The sequence below is a fragment of the Pinus tabuliformis genome, chromosome 6 (assembly GCF_031772625.1).
Source record: "Pinus tabuliformis cultivar Carrire ecotype Pingquan chromosome 6, CPIR1, whole genome shotgun sequence".
NCBI classification, from domain to species: Eukaryota; Viridiplantae; Streptophyta; class Pinopsida; order Pinales; family Pinaceae; genus Pinus; species Pinus tabuliformis.
The window spans coordinates 1865129706-1865150717 of record NC_142292.1 but is presented as its reverse complement, the minus strand read 5'-3'; the positions used below and the strand labels follow the sequence as shown (position 1 = coordinate 1865150717).

Below are 21012 nucleotides of genomic sequence, written 5' to 3'. Positions count from 1 at the left end.
TATTTAAGAGAAAATTCTAAGGTTCAGGCAGTGGAACATCACATCGAACATCAACAACAAGTCCTCCAACTCTTAAAGGATAACCTCGTGTTGGCACAAAATAGAATGAAACAACAGGCAGATCAACATCGCAGTGAAAGAAGTTTTGATGTAGGTGATTGGGTATTCCTACGGCTACAACCATATAAGCAAATGTCCCTAAAGCAAGCTAAGAAGGATAATAAATTATCACCAAAGTATTATGGTCCGTACAAGGTGTTGGAAAAGATTGGTACTATGGCATACAAATTGGAGCTTCCTGCAGCTTCTCGATTGCACCCAGTTTTCCATGTTTCATGTTTAAAGAAGGTTATAGGCGACAAGCTCCCAGTTCAAACAATATTGCCAGAACTTGACGAGGAAGGAAAAATTATATTGGAACCAGAAGCAGTCACAGAAACAAGAACTCGACAGCTACGAAATCGATCAATTTCAGAGTATCTTATCAAGTGGAAGAACTTATCTGCTGAAGATTCCACATGGGAGGATGAGAATTTTATGCAGAAGTATCCAGAACTACTCAAGCGTTGAGGACAACACTTTTTTGAAGGAGAGGGGCATGTTGGGTCCCTATAATACTAGTGATTACCCCATTACTATTGTAGTTATACCCTTTATTTATATTGTTGTGCCCCTATTACCCCCATATTGTTATTTCTGTGCCCCATAGAATCCCTCTATTGTTATTTTTGTGGCTTTATATTATTATTGTTAGGTCGGCTGGATTATATTGTGACTCCTTAGACTCCTATATATAGAGAGGAGGTTTTGTCATTTGTATCATCCAAGAATTGTTCATTTATGTAATGTAAAGGAGGTTGCCCCCTCGAAGAGGCTGAATTCTAAGGCGTTGATCTTTCTTTTCTATCTTTTCTTGAGTTGGTTTCATAACAGAGGACCAATCATTTGGAGAGAAGCCAAAGCAACCATCACTGACCTTCCTATCTACAATAGGCAGCAACATTCATTTCTCAATAAACATTAGAGAATAAGTGTGGTGGTAGCGGGAGTGGGAGGATGTAGTGGCTCAGTCCCTCAAGTGATGGGGGTCACAGGATGGGAGTTGTTGAGAAGAGGCTACTAGATTTAATTTATGTAAATACCCTTTGTTCATCATAGGTATATATACTGATTACCTTTGTTCATTATATGTAATGTTTAAATCTATTCTTGAAAATTCACATTTTCTTATCTTCTTCCATTTTGTATATTGCTAATCCCTTCTCCATTTAAACATAGCAGAGCAGAAAGGAACATTATTATAGAGCAAGGCATAGAGGGTCGTCAGTTGTTGAGTTGAGTTCAATTCCATTGTACATTATTGATTTGTCTTTCCTTTTCTTATTATGCTTCTTTCTTTTGTTGATGCTTTTGCTATGCCAATGGTTATTTCTTTGTTCTTGTTCTTGCTTGTATGTTTTTGTGGAATTTGGGTTTTTTGTTTTACTTTGATATTGGTGTTTTTTAAAGTTTTTTTATTGTTTACATTTGGTATCGTATGAGAGGGGAGGTGATAATTTCACTAATTAAACCCTATAGTGGTGGTTTTTGTACATTCCACATTATGTGCAGTAGGTAAAAGATGTATGTATTGTTCTTTTGGGTTTTATTTTAATAAACAATTATGTTTATGTGTTTATTTTAGTTCATTTGTTTACTAATATTTTATGCATATGCAGGTGTAGAAAAATTGTGTAGCAGCTCCTCTAAAGACGTTCGATTGTGTTAAGGAAAAAACCTATTGAGTCATTAAAATTATTTTCCTATGATTCACACCCAACTTAATGTAGAGCCCTCAAGTTCAAGTGGTGAAATAAGTAATATTATGTTGTATTAAAAGGTAAAATATTTCTTATGGAAACATAATTGAAGAAAATGAAATCCAACAACTTTACTTTATTTGATCTTCTCCTTGAAGGGCCTTTCCATTGGATAGTTATATCATTCTTAACCAAATCTTAGGTCACCTCCCCCCACTCTTAACCAAGTTTTAAATCTCCTTTCCTCAAGTCTTACTGTCCTCTATAGGTGCCCCTACTTGACATGAATCTCTCTCTCTCTTTATTTTCCGCCACTACTTGACATGAATCTCTCTCTGATTGATTGATATTTCCCAATAGTGATGGCTAGAGTTTGTAAATAAAATATGGTTGGGAGGTCTATTGATTTTTTTTTTGGGTCAAATTCTAGGTAAACAATCATTGAAAAAAAATGTGCTTGAAAATATGAACACATGCATGAGAGTAGTACTAATATTGTTGTTGTACTAACAAACACATACAAACAATTTGATTTATGGGTTATGGAGATTTTATTGTGAGTTTTGTCATAATTGAATAAGTCATTTCTATGTTAGAGTCATTTTGTTATTATGATAAATATGTAAAAAAAATAACATCATTGTGTTATTCAAGAGTAATTTTATAATCAAACTTTATTGGTGAAGGGTTAATTGATTATCAAAACATCATTCTCTAAAGGTAAAATTTTAAACATGACGTTTTTTGACTAAAGTATAAAGACCCAAAACGTCAAAATGTGTGACGGGTACAAAAGAATCCAAATTCCAAATTCCAGCACTGCGTCTGTATACAACACCAAACATATTCCAGCCAAAGTTATCACCTCAGCATACAACACCAAATATATTCCAGCCAAAATTATCACCTTGGTATACAACACCAAATATATTCAAGCCAAAATTATCACCTCGTTGTACAATACCTTTTGTGTCAGATGTTCTCCTAGTATCTTGGTTGCATGAAAGCCCTCTGGCCTAGCAAATTAAATTGAAGAAGATCAGGTGCTCGAGGAAGATCAAGACAAATTAAGGGATATTCGTCGTGGAGTGAAACATGGTGATGTGAAGTAAATGAGGTATATTCACCATTCCTGTTGATATTCTGGGTAGAACAGATGCCTTCACATTGCCGGGCGAGCTTATCCTACTAGCCTAGACGCACATTACCCAGACGGTGAATCCTGGCAGATGTGATATTGCTATGTGTTGACGTTTCGTATGGGCGTTGAAATCAATCAAAGGGACGCCCATACGCGCAAGATGCTTATGGCAGTGCGCGCAGTTCGAAGTCTGGGAACCCCGAGAAGAGCGAGTCAAAAGTGGGATTTATGAAGAATTCCACTCTCAATAGTAACGGCATGTAATAGTTTCGATTATTCTCTTTGAAAGTGTCACCTGAATTTTTTTTATTTTTTATTTTTTAATATTCAGGGTAGGACGGAATTTGATGAGTAAATTAAATTTTAGGTGTAAAAGATAACTATTTTTTATTTTTTTATTTTTTTAATCTGTTATTAATAATTTGTGTTAAAATGATTAAAATGGGCATTAAAGTGGTGTAAATTTAGATTTTAACTTTTTATCCATTAATAATTTTAAGTAAATGTGTTAAAGGGTTCATGAGTGACCTCATAAATGAGGTAAAGTAACATGTAATTGTTTTGGTTTTATGTTTCATTCACACATAATAAGGGAATATATTATTTATGGGAAATGATTACATTAGTGTTTGGCCCATTTAATTTATAAAAAATAAAATAAAAATAAATAAATAACTAACTGAAATTTAATATATTTAAGAGGGTTTATTTGAAAGATTTGGGTGGAAAATGTTTTTTTTTTTGGTTGATTTTTAAGTTAATATTCATTTTGAATTTCATAACCTCACTATGATATACAAATTATTTTGTTAGAATTAGTAATTTTAACAAATAATAGGTGAAAGACACAATAAAACAAAGACTTCTCGATAAAAATTCCAAGCATGTGTATGATTCCATAAAAGGAAGACTCACACACAGGTAAGTAATAGTGATAAGTGATACATGATGATAAAATGTAAATGGGCTTATATGTTTGGGTAGATGGTTGCCACAAATCAATGATGTTAATCTTTGTGTTGTTGTAAAGTATTTGGAATGCTTGTAGTACACGAATTGAAGCAATGTAAGGGGTGCATGATTCATTGTACCTAACACCTTAAAGTTTTGTTCTAAATTGTAAAAAGTTGATTTTCCCATGTAAGACCTCTTGAGTCAACCCTACATGCATTAGTGTGATAATCATGTAGTGTGTATCACTCTTATGTGTAGAGTGGATATGACATTAGGTTGTGGAATTAACTACTAGGTTAGGTATGGAAGTGGCAAGTGTACTTATATCTAAGATTGATGTGGAATGAGAGAACTTGGTATTCAATTGAGAGGAGATCATTCAATTGAGAGGAGAATGTGAGATCGAAGATGCACCAAGTAAGTAAGATTTGTGTAAAATTGGTGAGTATAGTGGATGGAATCCATGTACCTTAGTAGATGGATTTCTTTTTATATGGAATTCAAGAATCAATTGTATCTATATATAAGAGGGAGAAGAGAAATTCCCATTGTGAAGAAGCCAAAGTGAAGAAAAAAGAAACTAGGTGGCTATGGTAGAGACAGTTCTTGTGGGAACTTTATTGGACATTGATAAAATTATGTATAGAATAAAATAAACTTATGACCATATTGTGATATGAGTCACACCTTGTAGTGGGAGCAAGTCTATCGCTTGATTTGATGTAGTGGTCCTTGAAATGTTTGTACCTTGTATCTCCATGAGTTGGAGTATGTATGTACCTATATTTATGAAACATGAAAAAGGCATATCATTGTAAGATCTAGAGAGGCATTCATACTACTTTATCATGTGTCCCTAATGATGATGACGGTGTTTCTTGTCTAGTTTAGTTCCTTAACCTTTGTTAGGGAGTTGTTTAACACTTGAGGACTAGACCATGTGTTGGCGAGACACTCTATGAGTGAACCATATTATTAGTTATAGACACTGAGAAGTTAATTTTTATATTCAGGGGGAGTTCATCAATAAGTTGAATGAACCATGTACATGAAGGAAATCCTAGTAGACATTGCAGCAGTTAGGTACCCTTGCATTTTGGTGGATAGTTGTTCCTTTCTATGACCATCAATAGTTTGGTGATGTATGAATGATCGAGGTACGAAGTGAAAGTGGCAAGTTGGACCAGAGGTAGACTTGCAAGTGCAAAGAGGAAGTCGTCAAGTACAAAGTGAAAGTGGCAAGTTGGACCAGAGGTAGACTTGCAAGTGCATAGAGGAAGTTGTCGACTTCAACTCGTGAAGATAAACACAAGTAGTCATTAAGGGGAAGTGTTGGATTATATAACTCATACTTGTCTTTTATGGATGTGATCATGATTAAGTTGAAAAAATTGGTTATAATTAGGTATAGTTTGTGTTCTATGTAGAAAGTTTGTTCATGTCATTGAGGAGGTTCTTGAGAGCTAGTTGGTTTGAGAGATTCTCTCCAACTAGTTAACTTCCTAGTTTGGTGTGAGGTTGAGATGTTTTTTCAAAGACATTTTATTGTGTGACTAATAATTCGACTCTCTCATCTTAATATAAAAACAATCCATTTGAATATTTTCTATTTATACTCTCCAGTGTTAACACAAAAACAATCTATTTGAGCATTTACTAATTTCTACATAAATTTGTAATGCTTATTTGTACCTTGTGGTGTCTATCTTCTTTTATTAGTCAAAATGCATAATAATGATTAAGATTAACCCATATATACATATACATATATATAATTTTGTTGTGTATTATTTTCATAGAAATTATTGAAAGAAAACTGTATCATCTCTTACATACACTTGAAATTCCTATATTATTTACATTTTAAATTTTGTTGTGTTTTATTTTCATAAAAAATATTGAAAAAAATTACATCATATTTCATATCTTACATACACTTGAAATTCCTATATTATTTACATTTTAAATTTTGTTGTGTATTATTTTCATAAAAAATATTGAAAAAAAATTACATCATATTTTACATACACTTGAAATTCCACACTATTATATTTATAAAAATAAACTTTTCCTTACATCAATAATATTATTTTTCTTTTCTCAAATATTTAAAACTTATCAACTTAATTCTCAAAGTAATTTAAAAACAAACAATTTAATAATAAAAAGGGCTTAAACCTCTCACTAGATTTTTATTGTGCTTAATTCATTTCCCAAAATTGATATCAATCATGGTTATTGTAAATTATTCTTATTATTTCTATATTATATATATATATATCTATATATATATATATATATATATATATATATATATATATATATATATATTTAAATTTATTATAATAATATCATAACATAATATATGTGTTACAATAATATTATTACAATGATAATCTATATATTTTATATATTCATTTATAACTGTGTAATTTGCGATTTTATAGTATATAATTTTTATATATAATATATATTCATTTATAACTATATAATTTGAGATTTTATTGTATATAATTTTTATATAAAAAATTTAATTAATAAGCTAAATTTCATAACCTAATGTTATATTTTAATAGCAATAACATATTGTCATATGGGATGATATTTGGAAAGACTAGACTACATTATATCTCACATGCAGTTAAAATTACTCATGGGAATATTTCTTATATAAAACATTTTTTTCTTATTTTAATAATGTTTTTTACTTTTTATGAGAAAGTTTTTCGGCGTAAATCACATCATAGATCATTTGTCGACGGGTTTTGAACCAACCAGTGTGGTTCATCGTCAGGACAAGTTGAAGCTGCATGTTAAATAGTCAGAGCCGAACCTATAATGGCTATGATTAACCAAGCAACTATAACGGTTATATTTGACCAGGTAACATCTAAATATAACTCGAGGTTAGACCTCCTATAACGGTTATATTTGACCAGGTAACATCTAAATATAACTCGAGGTTAGACCTCCTAACAATTATATTTGACTAGGAAACGATTAACCAGGAACCTATAACGGTTATATTTGACCAGGTAACATCTAAATATAACTGGAGGTTAGACCTCCTAACAATTATATTTGACTAGGAAACGGCTAGATGGACTAGATGAGGGACAGGGATAGGAACGCATAACTATGTTTAAATAAAAATAAATATTTAGTTAGTTTAAATAAACAAATAATTATTAAATTAATAGTAAATTAGTCAAACCTTTATTAAAAATGTTTAAATTTATATAATTAAATAGTTAGATAATTTAAGATAATGTAAACGAGGTAACAAATGAACTTTCCAGAAGAGTTATATAGTTCAATGTTTCATATTCATTTAAATATTTAGTTAATTAATAGTAAGTTTTATATTTAAATACATGATTGTTGTAAGATCTAATTCTAAAAAGCGTAAGAGTAATCTTTTATGTTCCAATTTTTGGATAAAATTATCTAATATTATTATTAATGTTATCATTTTTATTTATTTATTATTATTATTATTTATTTACTTATTTATTTATTATTTTTATTTTATTTTATTTTATTTATTTTTTAAGCCTACGTTCAAAATAATTACTATAATTCCAATCTATAACTAAGCTAAATTTTGTAGATGCATAAAGTTAAAATAAATCTAAATAATAAGGCCTTCTACTATATAAACTAACTCATAAGAGGGGGATTATCAAGGAAGGAAACCAAAGAGAAATAAAGAACCATGACAAAGGAGCTCAGGTAAAGGATAACAAGGGGAGAAAAAACCTATCACAAGGGAAACCAAATAGAAGAGGGAGGGGGGAAGGAAGGAGACGGTTAGGACGTGTAATCAACATTCTTTGGATAGGGAAACTATAATGATCACTTTGCTCATGTTTCTGAAACCCTTTTATTATTGTGTATTAATTGTAAAACAAATTTCTGGCTTATCTATGTGAAGGACCCTCCATTGTGGATTTCCTTTCCTGGTGTCTGGAAGCACTTTCTTTTAAAGGAAATTGTGAGATATCTTGTATTTCATTACAAATTGAATTGAATTCTCTTGAAGAATGGGACTGTGAGAACTGTTTATTTCCTATGTCCCAGTAGTAGTTAAAACCTTCTTTTGATATGCAAATTCCTTTTATTTTTTGACATTCTTCAACAATGTCACATACACATATACTGTGTTTCAGATTGGTTTTTAAATGAATCTCACTGATAAATTGGAAAAGCTGGTAAAATCTCTCTCACAAATATAGAAAGATGACTTATCTTTATTAAATATAAAGGAATCACGAGGTGAAAGATGATTTGAAGTTGATTGATATTCAAATACATATTCTATCTCAATTGTTTTAATATTTAATAAGGAAAAACATTTTATTTTTATTTATATATTATAATGTATAAACAAAATAAATATATATATTTAAATATCAAAATCAAATAAATCTATATTATTAATTTAAATAAAAAACAATAAAATTTAATAAATGAGATGCATCATTTGATAAGATATTCTATATTTTTAATATTTCTCTTAAAATAAATAAATTTCATATAATTAAATAAATCAAAATAGCCATATATATTTTCTATTTCGGGAAATTTCAAATGTAACATGATAAAAAGGGTTAAATCGTAAGTTTAAAAAATATAACATAGGAGTTATGGAATATATATCTTATTTTAAATGGAGAATGACATATAGTTGAAATGGACAACCGGGGAAAACTAAACTAACACACTTTACAAACTTTTTTTTGGAAGAAAAAGTTTATATATTCATAAAAGAAAAATTACATATTGCAGATGCCTGAAACATATGCAGAAACGTGGACTGAGCCATAGACATAAATACTCCAAATGAAGTATCAAGATATGCCCTCTGACACGACAGCAAATAAAGGTATAAACCCCAGAAAAATTGCTTAATAGTGCCCAATATATTGCAGCCCCGAAAAAACAGTCCTGAAGAGACAACCCATTTATAAGGTGCATAAGAACAAAGCACCAAGCATACAAGCTTCTGTGGAAAGAAAAAGAGAACAAAAAGACCTAGATCTGTCCGCCCAAAACAAAAGGAGAGGCACGAAATGACGAAGAGAGCAGCAAAAGTTGCCACTCCTTCCCCACCCCCTCAAACTCTCCACCCGAATGAGACTGGCTCGGTTGAAATTTTTGATGACAGCCTTGAATTTGCAAAGAAATTAGGGTTCCTGCGATGAATGTAATTTGCAAAGAAATTAGGGTTCCTGCCATGAATGTATGGATGGTGAATGATTATGTATTCCAGGTATCTCGAAGATCAATGACTCTAGATTTAAGGCATTATTTCACTTGCTGAAGTTAGTAGAAGATAAGTTTGAAAAGTCTGTTTCGTGCAACACACTTTGAAAACTTATCTTCTACTAACTTCATCAAGTGAAATAATGCCTTAAATCTAGAGTCATTGACCTTCGAGAATACATAATCATTCACCATCCATACATTCATGGCAGGAACCCTCATTTCTTTGCAAATTCAATACTGTCATCAAAAATTTCAACCAAGCCATACTTAAAACGAGAAGCCCATGTCCAACAATTTCTCGGAGGAAATGAGCACACTGCCAATCAGATCCTCCTCTTCATAAAATCTGCAATTTACATGATACAATCTAGTCACCCAAATGCAAATTTTTATAAACAATATGAGAAATATGGAAGGGTAGCTTACTTGACTGGTAGATTGAATTGTGGATAGCGTTTGCGACAGAAATCCCCTAGTTCACGAAGAGTGAGAGACTGAGAAGACCATATATATCGACCTTGAGCAGATAGATGCTCCATCAAGAATATGTGAGCCCTGCATACGTCCTTTGTATGAAGTAATGCATTGGAACCGATGAGATGCTGGAGTTCCCTTAACCACTCATAACACTGGGTATTGCCTGTAGCATAAAATACTCTCCTTAAAGGAATGCTTTGCGAGAAACGTACATTAAGTTATTCAGTGTAGGTATACATTTTGAGCAAATCTAATGATTGAGAAAATAGGTTTTATTGTAAGAAATCTAATGATTGAGAAAATAGGTTTTATGGTAAGAAATCTAATGATTGAGAAAATAGGTTTTATGGTAAGAAGTTATAAGGACAGTTAAATAATGGAGTAATGGTAGATTTTTGTTCACAAAACAAGAGTTTTAAGTTTAATTTGATAATAATCTTAAAAGTGTATAGAATCATTTTAACTATGAATTGGAATTAAAGTATAAATATTTTTTGGAGTGTATTTTTGTCTTCATAAATGAATTCAGTTTCTTGAAATTTTTCTTGGGCATTATATATATATATATATATATATATATATAGCATTTTTGAATTCATAAATGGATTTAACTATTAAAATTTTTCCTTTTTTGAAATTGCTTTTGGGCACATGGTGAAAACTTCTATCTTGATTAGAACAAATCTTTGGTGGATTGTAGCACTCGCCTTCAAAGGGGATCAATACCATACCACTTGCATTAATATTGGGAAGTATATATTGAAGAAAAAATGACATAATATATTGAGCATATAATAAGGGTAAAGGGTTTTTATATGTTGTGTATAAAAAATGTTAATGAAAAAATGGGTGCCTACAATATCTAGTGAAATAAGGGGTTTTATAAATTGGGAAGGTGTATTTAAATAAATTGATTTATAGAAGTATTTTCCAATATGTAATCAAATTAAGAGCATTGTTTAGTATGTCAGGATTTCATTGAGTAAAACCCGGTAATTTTTAATTTTAGACAAAATTTGCTTAAAATATATATATCTAAAAAAAGTGTTCTAAAACTTGAAATATAAGAAAAGGGAATCTCATTTATACCATGTCAAGTTCCTTTGGGATGCATGTATAAGTCTTTACATAGTCATCCTAGAAGAAAGATCATATACATTGAAATATTTTATTTAACATCAATAACAAAATATTTTATTATGATCTAACATTAAAATATATTTTTTTTCTTTTACTTTCTCTATATATATATATGAAATTGATGTTGAAATAAATCAATTAACATAAATACTGTAAATATTTTTAAAAACTATAAAAATTATACAACAATAATAAAAAAATAAATAAAAAAAAAATTATTTAAAACATTATATTTTATTTAAATTAAATATACTAATTATCAAATTATTAAATCTAAACCATTTATAATTTTTCCTTTTCACAAAAACTAGAGATCCACATAAACCACACCTATGAAGAACCACTATTATTATTATTTAATATATAAGTGTATCACTTTGTTACCGAGAATTAAGCCATTAATGGAAATCCAGAAACGTTGGTCCAAAAGCAATCCACGTGTTATTGGCCACTGGCCTTTAATGACCATAAGTTTGAAGAGCAGGAAAAGCATACCTGTGACCACGGCTAAAGCTTCTTCAAAGCTAGCGGGAAGTGTAGGTGTAAGAAGAAAAGGGCCCGCAACTAGCCGCTATTGTCACTACTTCGATTCCATTCTCCAACCCAAACTGACGCGCTGTTTGCTCTCCTGAAACCTTGGCTAAATAATACATCTGAATATCAAAAATCTCATTACTCAGTTTCAAATAACAATATATTTACCAATGTTAATTTAATAATTGGTTAGATTTTTGAGAACTATATTTGCTGGTTCGAAACTTGTTTACAAATAAATTTTAATGTAATTATTTCAGAAATTCTGTTCTTATAAACCTTTTTGAAGTTCACTATCAAAAAATAGAAAATCAAACATTGAACTTACCCAGAAAATAGGCCCTTTACGCTTGATGATATCAGCGTTGCTCCAGCAGGATTCGTCAATACAGTCTCCGAATTCGCCCTTGCAATTCAGCGGAGAAGCTGCAGATATTGAGGAAGTGTATATTACACGCCTCACAGTTTTGGCCTTCTCGCAAGCCCTCAAAATATCAAGGGTCCCATTAACCTCAGCTTCAACGACGCTACTCTGTGTCTTGAAATAGAAAAGATAAATCTCATCCTCAGTTATTTCAGATTTCAAGAATATTTTGAAATCTTACCCTTTTAGGAGATTAATATTTTGGAATCATATTCTTAGGAGATTAAATAATTAACTGCCCAAGTCCATTGTTAATTCCAAGAATATTATGGAATCAAACAAATTAGGTCAATTATTTATATGACCATGTCTATCAAAAACTCAAAATATTTTGAGAATCCACATAAAATACCCCAGACAAATATGGGCGAGGTCAATTATTTACATGGCCATGTCTTTTAAGAACTCAAATATTCTGAAAATCCACAATCTACAATCTACATAGAATACCTACCCTAAAATTCTGAAAATCCACAATCCACGTGGGATACCCACAATAAAATTCTGAGATATTCCCAAAATCAGCCATCAACCTAAATTCAATCTGGATATTTGATCATGATTTACCTCTGCGTCTATGGCAAAATCCATCGGGGTCGCCAAGAGAATGGCGAACTCACAGCCCTGAACGGCAGTATCGAAGCTGCCCTTTTTGGCTTTGAAGAGCCGAAGCCTCTCTTTCGGAGCGACAGAATATGGGCAGTCTCGCGTTCGTCCCCTTCATAATAATTGAGAGAGCGGGACTTCTTGTTTATAAAACAAAGAAAAATATTAAACAAAGAAACTGCTGTTAATGTCAAGGTCGTAATGTAATATAGCATCACCTGGATCCATGACAGTGCCATTGACATTGTATCCCCGGAGCAGAAGATCTTTGATTAGCCACGAGGCAATGAAACCTCCTGCTCCCGTCACACATACAGTGCAGTCTCTTCTTTCCTCGCACATCGTTATCTTTGTCCCTCGCTTCAACAGGATTGTCGGATTGCAAATGAGTGAATTTGGAAAGTTAGAACGAAATATAAGAAGATAAGGTTTAGAGCAAGGAATATCTAAAAGAAGATAGAACAATAATGAGTAATGAGTGAATGAGTTTGGAACGTGGTTGGGATCTAGCAGGGTTAGGAATATTTAAAATCATTTTCTATTGTAAGTGGAGTGTCAGAATTGTATCAGCATATTACCTTTTGTTAATACCTTCTTTGATGTTGGAAGGATTAACACAAACTGTAGATATTTTGAAAATTTATTATTTTGTTTAATTAAATTTTAAAATTATCACTTAGAAATAAAATTTTAAAATAATACAAAATATTATAATGATTTATAGATAAAGGGATTCACTTTTTAGTGTAATGATTGATTCATTGATTGGTTGATCATGAAATAATGCAATGATTGATTGACTGACTATGTAGTACTATGATTGATTCATTGATTGGTTGAATGATTCTAATCGAGTGTAATAATACAATGATTGGTTAATTATAAAGTTGTGCAATGATTGAGTTATCAATTGATTTAAGCAATGTAATTATTAATTTTTGTATTTAAAGTAATGTAATTGATTTTTAACATGATAAATTTGTATTATTTAGTTTATTGATTCATAATATGTTAATAACTTTGTGTTATTATATTTAAATCCTTTTAAATTTGTTGACACCTAATAATAGAGATTGGGCGAACAACTGTAATTAGTGTAAATAAATAATGGAGAAAATGGAGAGTCATTGAGAGATGAACTCAACAATCACTCCTTGTATATAATAATGAACAACCTGAATGAATAATACGATTACATTTTTGGCTTCCCTCTCTGCTTTGTAACTCCTCTCTCGCAACTGCTGCCCCTCTCTAGCAACTGTTGCCTTTCTCTGGCAACTGTTGCAGATGTTCGGTTGGTTATGTGAGGCAACTCTACAAGCACAGTTGAGGTATCACTCTCTTGCTTTCATAGTGTTAAACACAAGTGCGATGAATGAAATTCTCTTATCACTGTGTATCGATGTTGTGGACCCTAATCAGGTATTTTTCTCTATTCATACATTTTATTTATAAATCATAGTCAATTAGTGTTAAGCATTCACACTGAGCTTAAGCGCTAAACTTTTTCTTAAGCGTCTTTATTAAAATATGAATTAATTACGTGGGTAGTATTTGACAAGAGGTAAGCGATATCTCATGCGCCCTAAACGCTGGAAATGGTATTTCTAAATTTCACGCGATTAACCTTAGCGGATGACATGTAGCACGAGAAAACCACTTTTCTCGCACGCTCTCGATTTGTTATGCATCGTGCAAGATTTTACGCGAGATTACGCGATAGCCATTGGATCAAGCAGGATTGATTGACGGTGGAGATTGGCCAAGCTAATTGGTGAGTGGGTGACGCGATAGCCATTCGATTAGACGGATCAGATCTGACAGTGATCACGTTGGAAGATGCATGTGAGTTAATTTAAATTTCGGACACGATAACGTTATGAACTGGGGTTTTAATTCCTTTTGGTTATGTTATGAGATTGTGCGATAGTCTTTCGATTGCATGGGTCCCATCGACAGTGGAGATCGTCCGGGCTAGTTGGTGAGTGGCCGACGCGATATCCGTTGGATCTAGAAAGGTGAGATCAACGACGTGGATTGAAGCGCTTGATAAAATGAGAAGTCAACGAGGGACCAATAGTGATTGGTCAGATAAGAGGGACCCTCAGGGGGAAAATCCATGTACAGAACTAGATTTAAGCACAGCTAATTGGTTACAAAGTTAACCAGTAGTCGAATTACAGACTACCACCTCATTTTCGTCAACCTCCTGCGTCATTTTTTAACCAGTAGAAGAGTGATTTTTTACACAGTACCATTTTAAAATGCACTCATTGATATCTATTGTGGGAGTGGTTCTCACCAAGAAGGAGAACTATCCAGAATGGTCGCGGAAATCAAACACACTCTCATTTATAATGAGCTATGGAAAGGAGTGCGTGTTGGAGATTGAGACAAAGAGCCAGAACAACCTACCTCAGACAAGGAATTCGACATTTGGGAAAATAAGAACAGAATGGTTTATGCATTAATTACAGCATCAGTAAATGATGAGTTGAGTCGCCATATTTCGCCATTTTCAAATGCTTTCGAAGCCTTACAAAAACTGAAGGAAATCTATGACTCACACTCTGCACTTGAATTTGTTCAACTCATGATTAAATTGTTCACCCTTGAATTACAAAATGATGATCCTCTTGCCCTTGCATCAGAAGTAAAATCTATTATGCATGATATCAAAGTCACTAATGTTGAACTCGACATTCCTTTGATAGCTTTTCTCAAGGAACTTTATCCCAGTTACTCAAATTATCTTGAGTCATTGCAAGCAAATGGAAACCTCAAAGATATTACCTTTGATTCCCTTGTGAAAAAAATTGATGAAAGAGAGAAAGCTTTTGGGAAGAAGACAGCTCCTTAGTCTTCTGAAAAGGTTGTCTGCCTTGCACATAGAGAGAAGAATCTTGCTCAAGATTCTTCGAGAGGAAGAGGTGGTCGAAGAGGAAGAGGAAGAAATTTTAGAGCCTGGGGGGGCAGACACTCTCAAGGAGAAAAGTCAGATTTGCACTGCATACGCTGCAAAAGAGATGGATCACATGACGCATCCACATGCAAGTTGCCTTGGGACAGAATTGAGCATGAAAGAAACCAACCCAAAGGTAAAACTAATGACAAAGAGAAAGGTAAAGCCCCTGAATCCACTCACTATGTTGTGGCACACTGTAATATTCAAGTAAACGAAGGCTTATTTAATGCTTCACTTGCTTCTTGGAAAACTGATTGGTTACTTGATTCAGGAGCAACTTGCCACATGACTTTTAGAAGACTTTTTTTTGAATAATTTTCTGACAATGTTGATGGAGCAGTATACTTTGCAGACAAATCAAAACTCAAGCCATTAGGGCTTGGTACAATCAGGCTTAAATTGCCTAGTCATCCAGACTTTCTTCTGCATGATGTTTTATATCTCCTAGAGGTGAGGAGAAACTTGTTGTCCTTGGTCCACATCCGCCAGCAAGGACACTCCATTCATATGTTTGATGGCAAGCTTGAGGTGAGAAAAACATCAGACCACTCACTTGTCATGACGGGGATAGAAGAAGAAAGGCTTCTCAAGCTGCAGGGTACCTCTACTCGTGCTGAAAATTCATCATACAATTCTCATTATGAAAAAGGTACATTTCCATCAAGTTTATTATGGCATGCTAAATTTGGACACTTGAACTATGATAACTCCACTTGTTGAAGAAAAATGGTGTTACTGGTTTGCCTACAATTCCTAGGAAACTTAAGCAATGTGATGCTTGCATTCTAGGAAAGCATAACAAATAGTCTTTTCATGATTCACATTCCAGAGCACATAGAAAACTTGAACTCATTCATTCATATTTATGTGGTCTAATGCCTGTTTCTTCTACAAATGGAAATAAATATATGATGACATTTATTGATGACTACACCAGAATGTGTTGGGTTTATTTATTGAAGAACAAATCTGATGCTTTTCAAACATTCAAGAACTTTCATACATGGATTTAAAATGATGCACAATCTCATATTGGCTCTATTCGCACTGATAATGGAAAAGAATACACTTCAAATGAATTTGAAAACTATCTTCGCCAACATGGGATCAAACATCAAACAATTGTGCCTTATAATCCCCAACAGATCGGAGTAGTTGAAAGAATGAATAGGACAATCTTAAATATGGTGTGCTCCATGATGTTTTTCAAAAATGTAAAAATGATGTTTTGGGCTGATGCAGTTCTATGCGCTGTATATATAAAGAATAGATGTCCATCTAATGCTATTAGAAACAAGAATCCTTATGAAATGTGGTATGGGCACATTCCTTCGATAAAGCATCTCAGGGTCTTTGGTTCCACATGTTATGCTTTGATACCAAAGGTACATAGAAACAAACTTGGTGCAAGAAGTCGTAAGTGTATCTTCTTGGGGTATTCAAACACCTCCAAAGTATACCGTCTCTATGATGAAATCAATAAAAAGTTTGTTGTATCTAGAGATGTAATCTTTCTTGAATCATCCAAAACTGACAATGTTGTTGAGCGGCAACGTGATCGCTTGGATAGATTCACAAATGCAAAATCGTTTCAAGAATTTGATAATTAGATTCCACATCTTGAAGGGGTGATTCCTATACTAGATCAACCTGTGGAATATTCTTCTGAAACACTCTCTCCCCTGCATGAAACTCCAACAACAGATGATACTTTGAGTGATGTGATTGATAGAATTGGGAGACTCAATCTTGATTCAGTCCCAACTCAATCAACGGAGCAGCCTGGACCATCTCAAAAAGGTCCCCCAAAGTGGCTGACAAGGACACTTGAAAGTGTTCATCCTGATGAGGTTGGAAAGACAAGAATTAGAAATTCACCCCGGAAAAATGGAGGTGATGTAGATGACTCTGATTCACCTATTGATATGGATGTTTCTTATGATTGTGAATTGAATTTGTCTACAGATTTTGAACCAACTTCCTTCAAAGAAGTTGCTTCTCATGATGAATGGAAATAAGCAATGCAAAAGGAGTATGATGCCTTGATAAAGAATGGCACTTGGAAGCTGGTTGATCCTCCATTGGGAACCAAACCAATTGGCTGCAAGTGGGTCTACAAGAACAAGTATAAAGCTAATGGCTCACTTGACAAGCACAAAGCCAGGCTTGTGGCAAAAGGTTTTTCACAGAAGAAAGGGGTTGATTATGAGGAGACTTTTTCCCCCACAGCAAAATGGCATACCATCCAGACACTCTTTGCCCTAGCAGCTCAGAATGGTTGGAAAGTCCATCAAATGGATGTAAAAACTGCATTCTTGAATGGAGATCTAAAAGAGAATGTTTTTATGTCCCAGCCTGAAGGATTTTCTATAAAAGGACATGACCATAAAGTATGCAAACTTGTGAAATCCTTGTATGGCCTCAAACAAGCACCGTGATCCTAGTATGAAAAACTAACTGAGCATCTTCTGAAACTCAATTTCAAACATTATAATCTTGATGATGCAACTTTGTTTGTCAAGAAGGTTGGCAAAATAGTTGTATATCTTGTGGTATATGTAGATGATATTTTTATGACAGGGAACAATGAGAGCTACATTGCATCCATAAGAAAGGAATTGAGGAAAGGTTTTGAAATGACTGATTTGGGCTATGTTCATTACTATCTTGGTATTGAAGTAACTCAACATCCAAAGTCCATATTCCTTTCTCAAAAGAAGTACATTGGAGATCTGTTGAACAGGTTTGGCATGACTGAATGCAATCCTCTGACTACTCCAATAGAACAAAACTTAAAGCTCACATCCATTGAAGGAAAAGAATTTGAGGATGCAACAAAGTATAGACAACTTGTAGGAAGTCTCAACTACCTAACTTCTACCAGACCAGACATTTCATTTGTTGTTGGAATCCTCTCCAAGTTTATGCAAAAGCCTTGTGAGGGACATTGGTCTGCTGCAAAAAGAGTTCTAAAGTACTTGAAGGGAACTCAAGACTTTGGAATCAAGTATACACAGGTGGGCGACTTCAGCTTGATTGGATACTCTGATTCAGACTTCGATGGTGACAAGGAAACTAGGGTATCTACTTCGGGTTATGCTATGAGTCTTGGATCAAGAGTTGTCTCCTGGAGATCATGCGAACAATCAGTTCCAACAGATTCCACAATAGAGGAAGAATATGTGGCAGCAGCTGAGGCAACAAAAGAAATTGTGTGGCTCAAGAAAATTCTAGAAGATTTGCAGGTAAAACAAGTACAATCGATTCCACTCATGATTAACAATACCTCAACAATAAATTTAGCGAAGAACCCAAAGTTCCATGATCGAACGAAGCACATCAATACAAAATATCATCTGATTCGACATCATATTGAGGCCAAAACAATCCATCTTCGCCATTGTTCCACTAATGAGCAGATTGCAGACATCTTCACCAAAGTGCTTGGAAGAGAAAAACTTGAAAGATTCAGAACGATGCTTGGACTCACCAACATCCCTTCAGATTAGGGGGGGAATGTTGACACCTAATCATAGGGATTAGGTGAACAACTGTAATTAGTGTAAAATTAATAATAGAGAAAATGAAAAGTCATCGGGAGATGAACTGGACAGTCACTCCCTCTTGTATATAATAATGAACAACCTGAATGAATAATACGATTACATTTGAGGAGTTACCTCCTGGTCTGACAAAATTTAAGAACTTATAATATTTATTACTCTATTATTAGATGCATAATGTTTACATATTTACATTACATTTATACACTATATTATAATAAAATATTAAAATTTTCAACATAAATTATATTAATATAAACATTTTATATATATATATATATATATATATATATATATATATATATATATATATATAATGTTTTAGGTGATATGATAAAGTGTAATCATTTGATGGATAAGTACACAGAAATACGAGCAATACAAAAATTCAAGAGAAACATGGAGGAGAGAATCGCTCTTCTCAATATTACAAATTAGTTAAAGAAGATTACATTGGAAACATCAGTAATAAATGACTGGAGTGAAACTCGACTAAACTGAAACTAAACTAGGACACTTGGATGGACGGTTTTGACATCTAGCAGGTGGTTGGAATTAGATTCTCCAACACTCCCCCTTAATTACAACCACATAAAAATTCAATTACAAAACTTGTTGGTCTATGTCTCAGCTAGGCTTACAATTTAAAAAAATTGACTTCAACTACATTTACTTTTCTTCTTCTCTTCTTCCAGATCTTGTAGCCTCTAAGTTGTTTCAACTTTTTCTTCTCATTGTATACTTCAAACCTTGGTTACTTCATTTGTTGGTGCAAGTCTTCCATTGTTCCAAGTTGTCTAATCATGTCCTGGACTTCTTCAAAAATTTGTTTGTACGTGGGATGTTGCCACATATTATCTTTGTTGTATTATTTTCATTGTCAATCTGCTGCAACATAAGACCATAATATAATTTCATCTCTTCAAGACTCCAATACCTAAAAATTTCATTGATGTTTTCATCATGCATGTTGTCTTCAATATTCATTTTTGCAGCTTCTATGTAGACCTCATCTGAACATGGTGTTGCAAGCCATACCTCAAGGAAATTTAATTCTTCTTCATAATTGTCCTGTTTACCTGCACATTGGAAATATTGGAAATCAATGGTAAGTGTAAAAAAAATTGCAGAACCACATTGATTCTGTTCATTCAGCTCTGCAATGAGAGCTTTCTCCTGTTGTGCTTTCTTTTCTGTCTTTTCCTTTGTCTTTGTTTTCTCTTTGTGGGCTTCCTTCTTTACCTTTGCATCTATCTTTGCTCGTGTCTTTGTCTTTGTTTGTGTCTTTATCTTTGTCTCTTCCACTTCTAAACTAACATGTGTTGTTGCATACAGGTTGTCTTCCACTTGGTTTTTAGATTCAAGTGGGATTATCTCACCAAACAACATCATGTCAATATGTTGTTTTTGTTCCATCACCTGCAACCATTCATCATTAGCCAATAATTCTTCATCAAAATTTACATCAGAAATATTAATTGTTGGATTCACCATAACATTGACTACTCCAATGGCAGCTTCATTGTCCTCAGCAAGCTATGTTGCTGGATTCACCAAATTTTCATCAACAAGCTTTGTTGTTGGATTCACCAAATTTTCATCAACAAGCTTTGTTGCTGGATTCACCATATTGTCATCACCAAGCTTTGTTGTTGGATTCATCAAATTTTCATCAACAAGCTTTGCTGCTGGAATCACCAAATAATCATCCACTTGCAGTTGTTCATAGTGGGATTCAAAAAACTTTTCATCTCAATATAGATCTGCAGCTATAGATTCACTTTCATCTTCAACTTCAATGCTCCCCCTTACACCAAAACTCCTCTCAAGGGTATCCCAGGCCTCCTTGGTTGTCTTGGCATCTAAAATCAGGGGAAGAATGTTGTCTTCTACGGATTATTTTATGTATTTCAATGCAAAGACTTCATTTTTCCTTTTCTCTCCCAAATCTAAAAAAATCTCAAACATCTCATGTTGTCGCTTGACCCTCTCAGCCTCTTCACTTTTCCCATTTATTGAACATTAGCTAGCTATAACTTAACAAACAAATATAATTATGTCAAATATATAAGTTGTTTGGAACAAAACATATTTTCAATGATATCTTTGTTGCTCAACTTCAAAAAAATATGTCCACAAAT

The 21012-nt window shown here is 33.1% G+C and overlaps 1 protein-coding gene across 1 annotated transcript in view; it reads right to left on the bottom strand.

The window, feature by feature from the left end:
- Positions 1 to 11275: 11275 nt before the first annotated feature.
- Positions 11276 to 21012, bottom strand: part of LOC149266551 (dihydroflavonol 4-reductase-like) — a 60273-nt gene continuing 50536 nt past the window's right edge. The window contains exons 3-4 of the mRNA XM_089396903.1: positions 11642 to 11851; positions 11276 to 11432 (exon numbers count right to left, since the gene is read on the bottom strand). Of these exons, the coding sequence (XP_089253029.1) occupies positions 11304 to 11432; positions 11642 to 11851 (339 nt within the window). The 3' untranslated portion in view covers positions 11276 to 11303. The remainder of the gene's footprint in view (positions 11433 to 11641; positions 11852 to 21012) is intronic.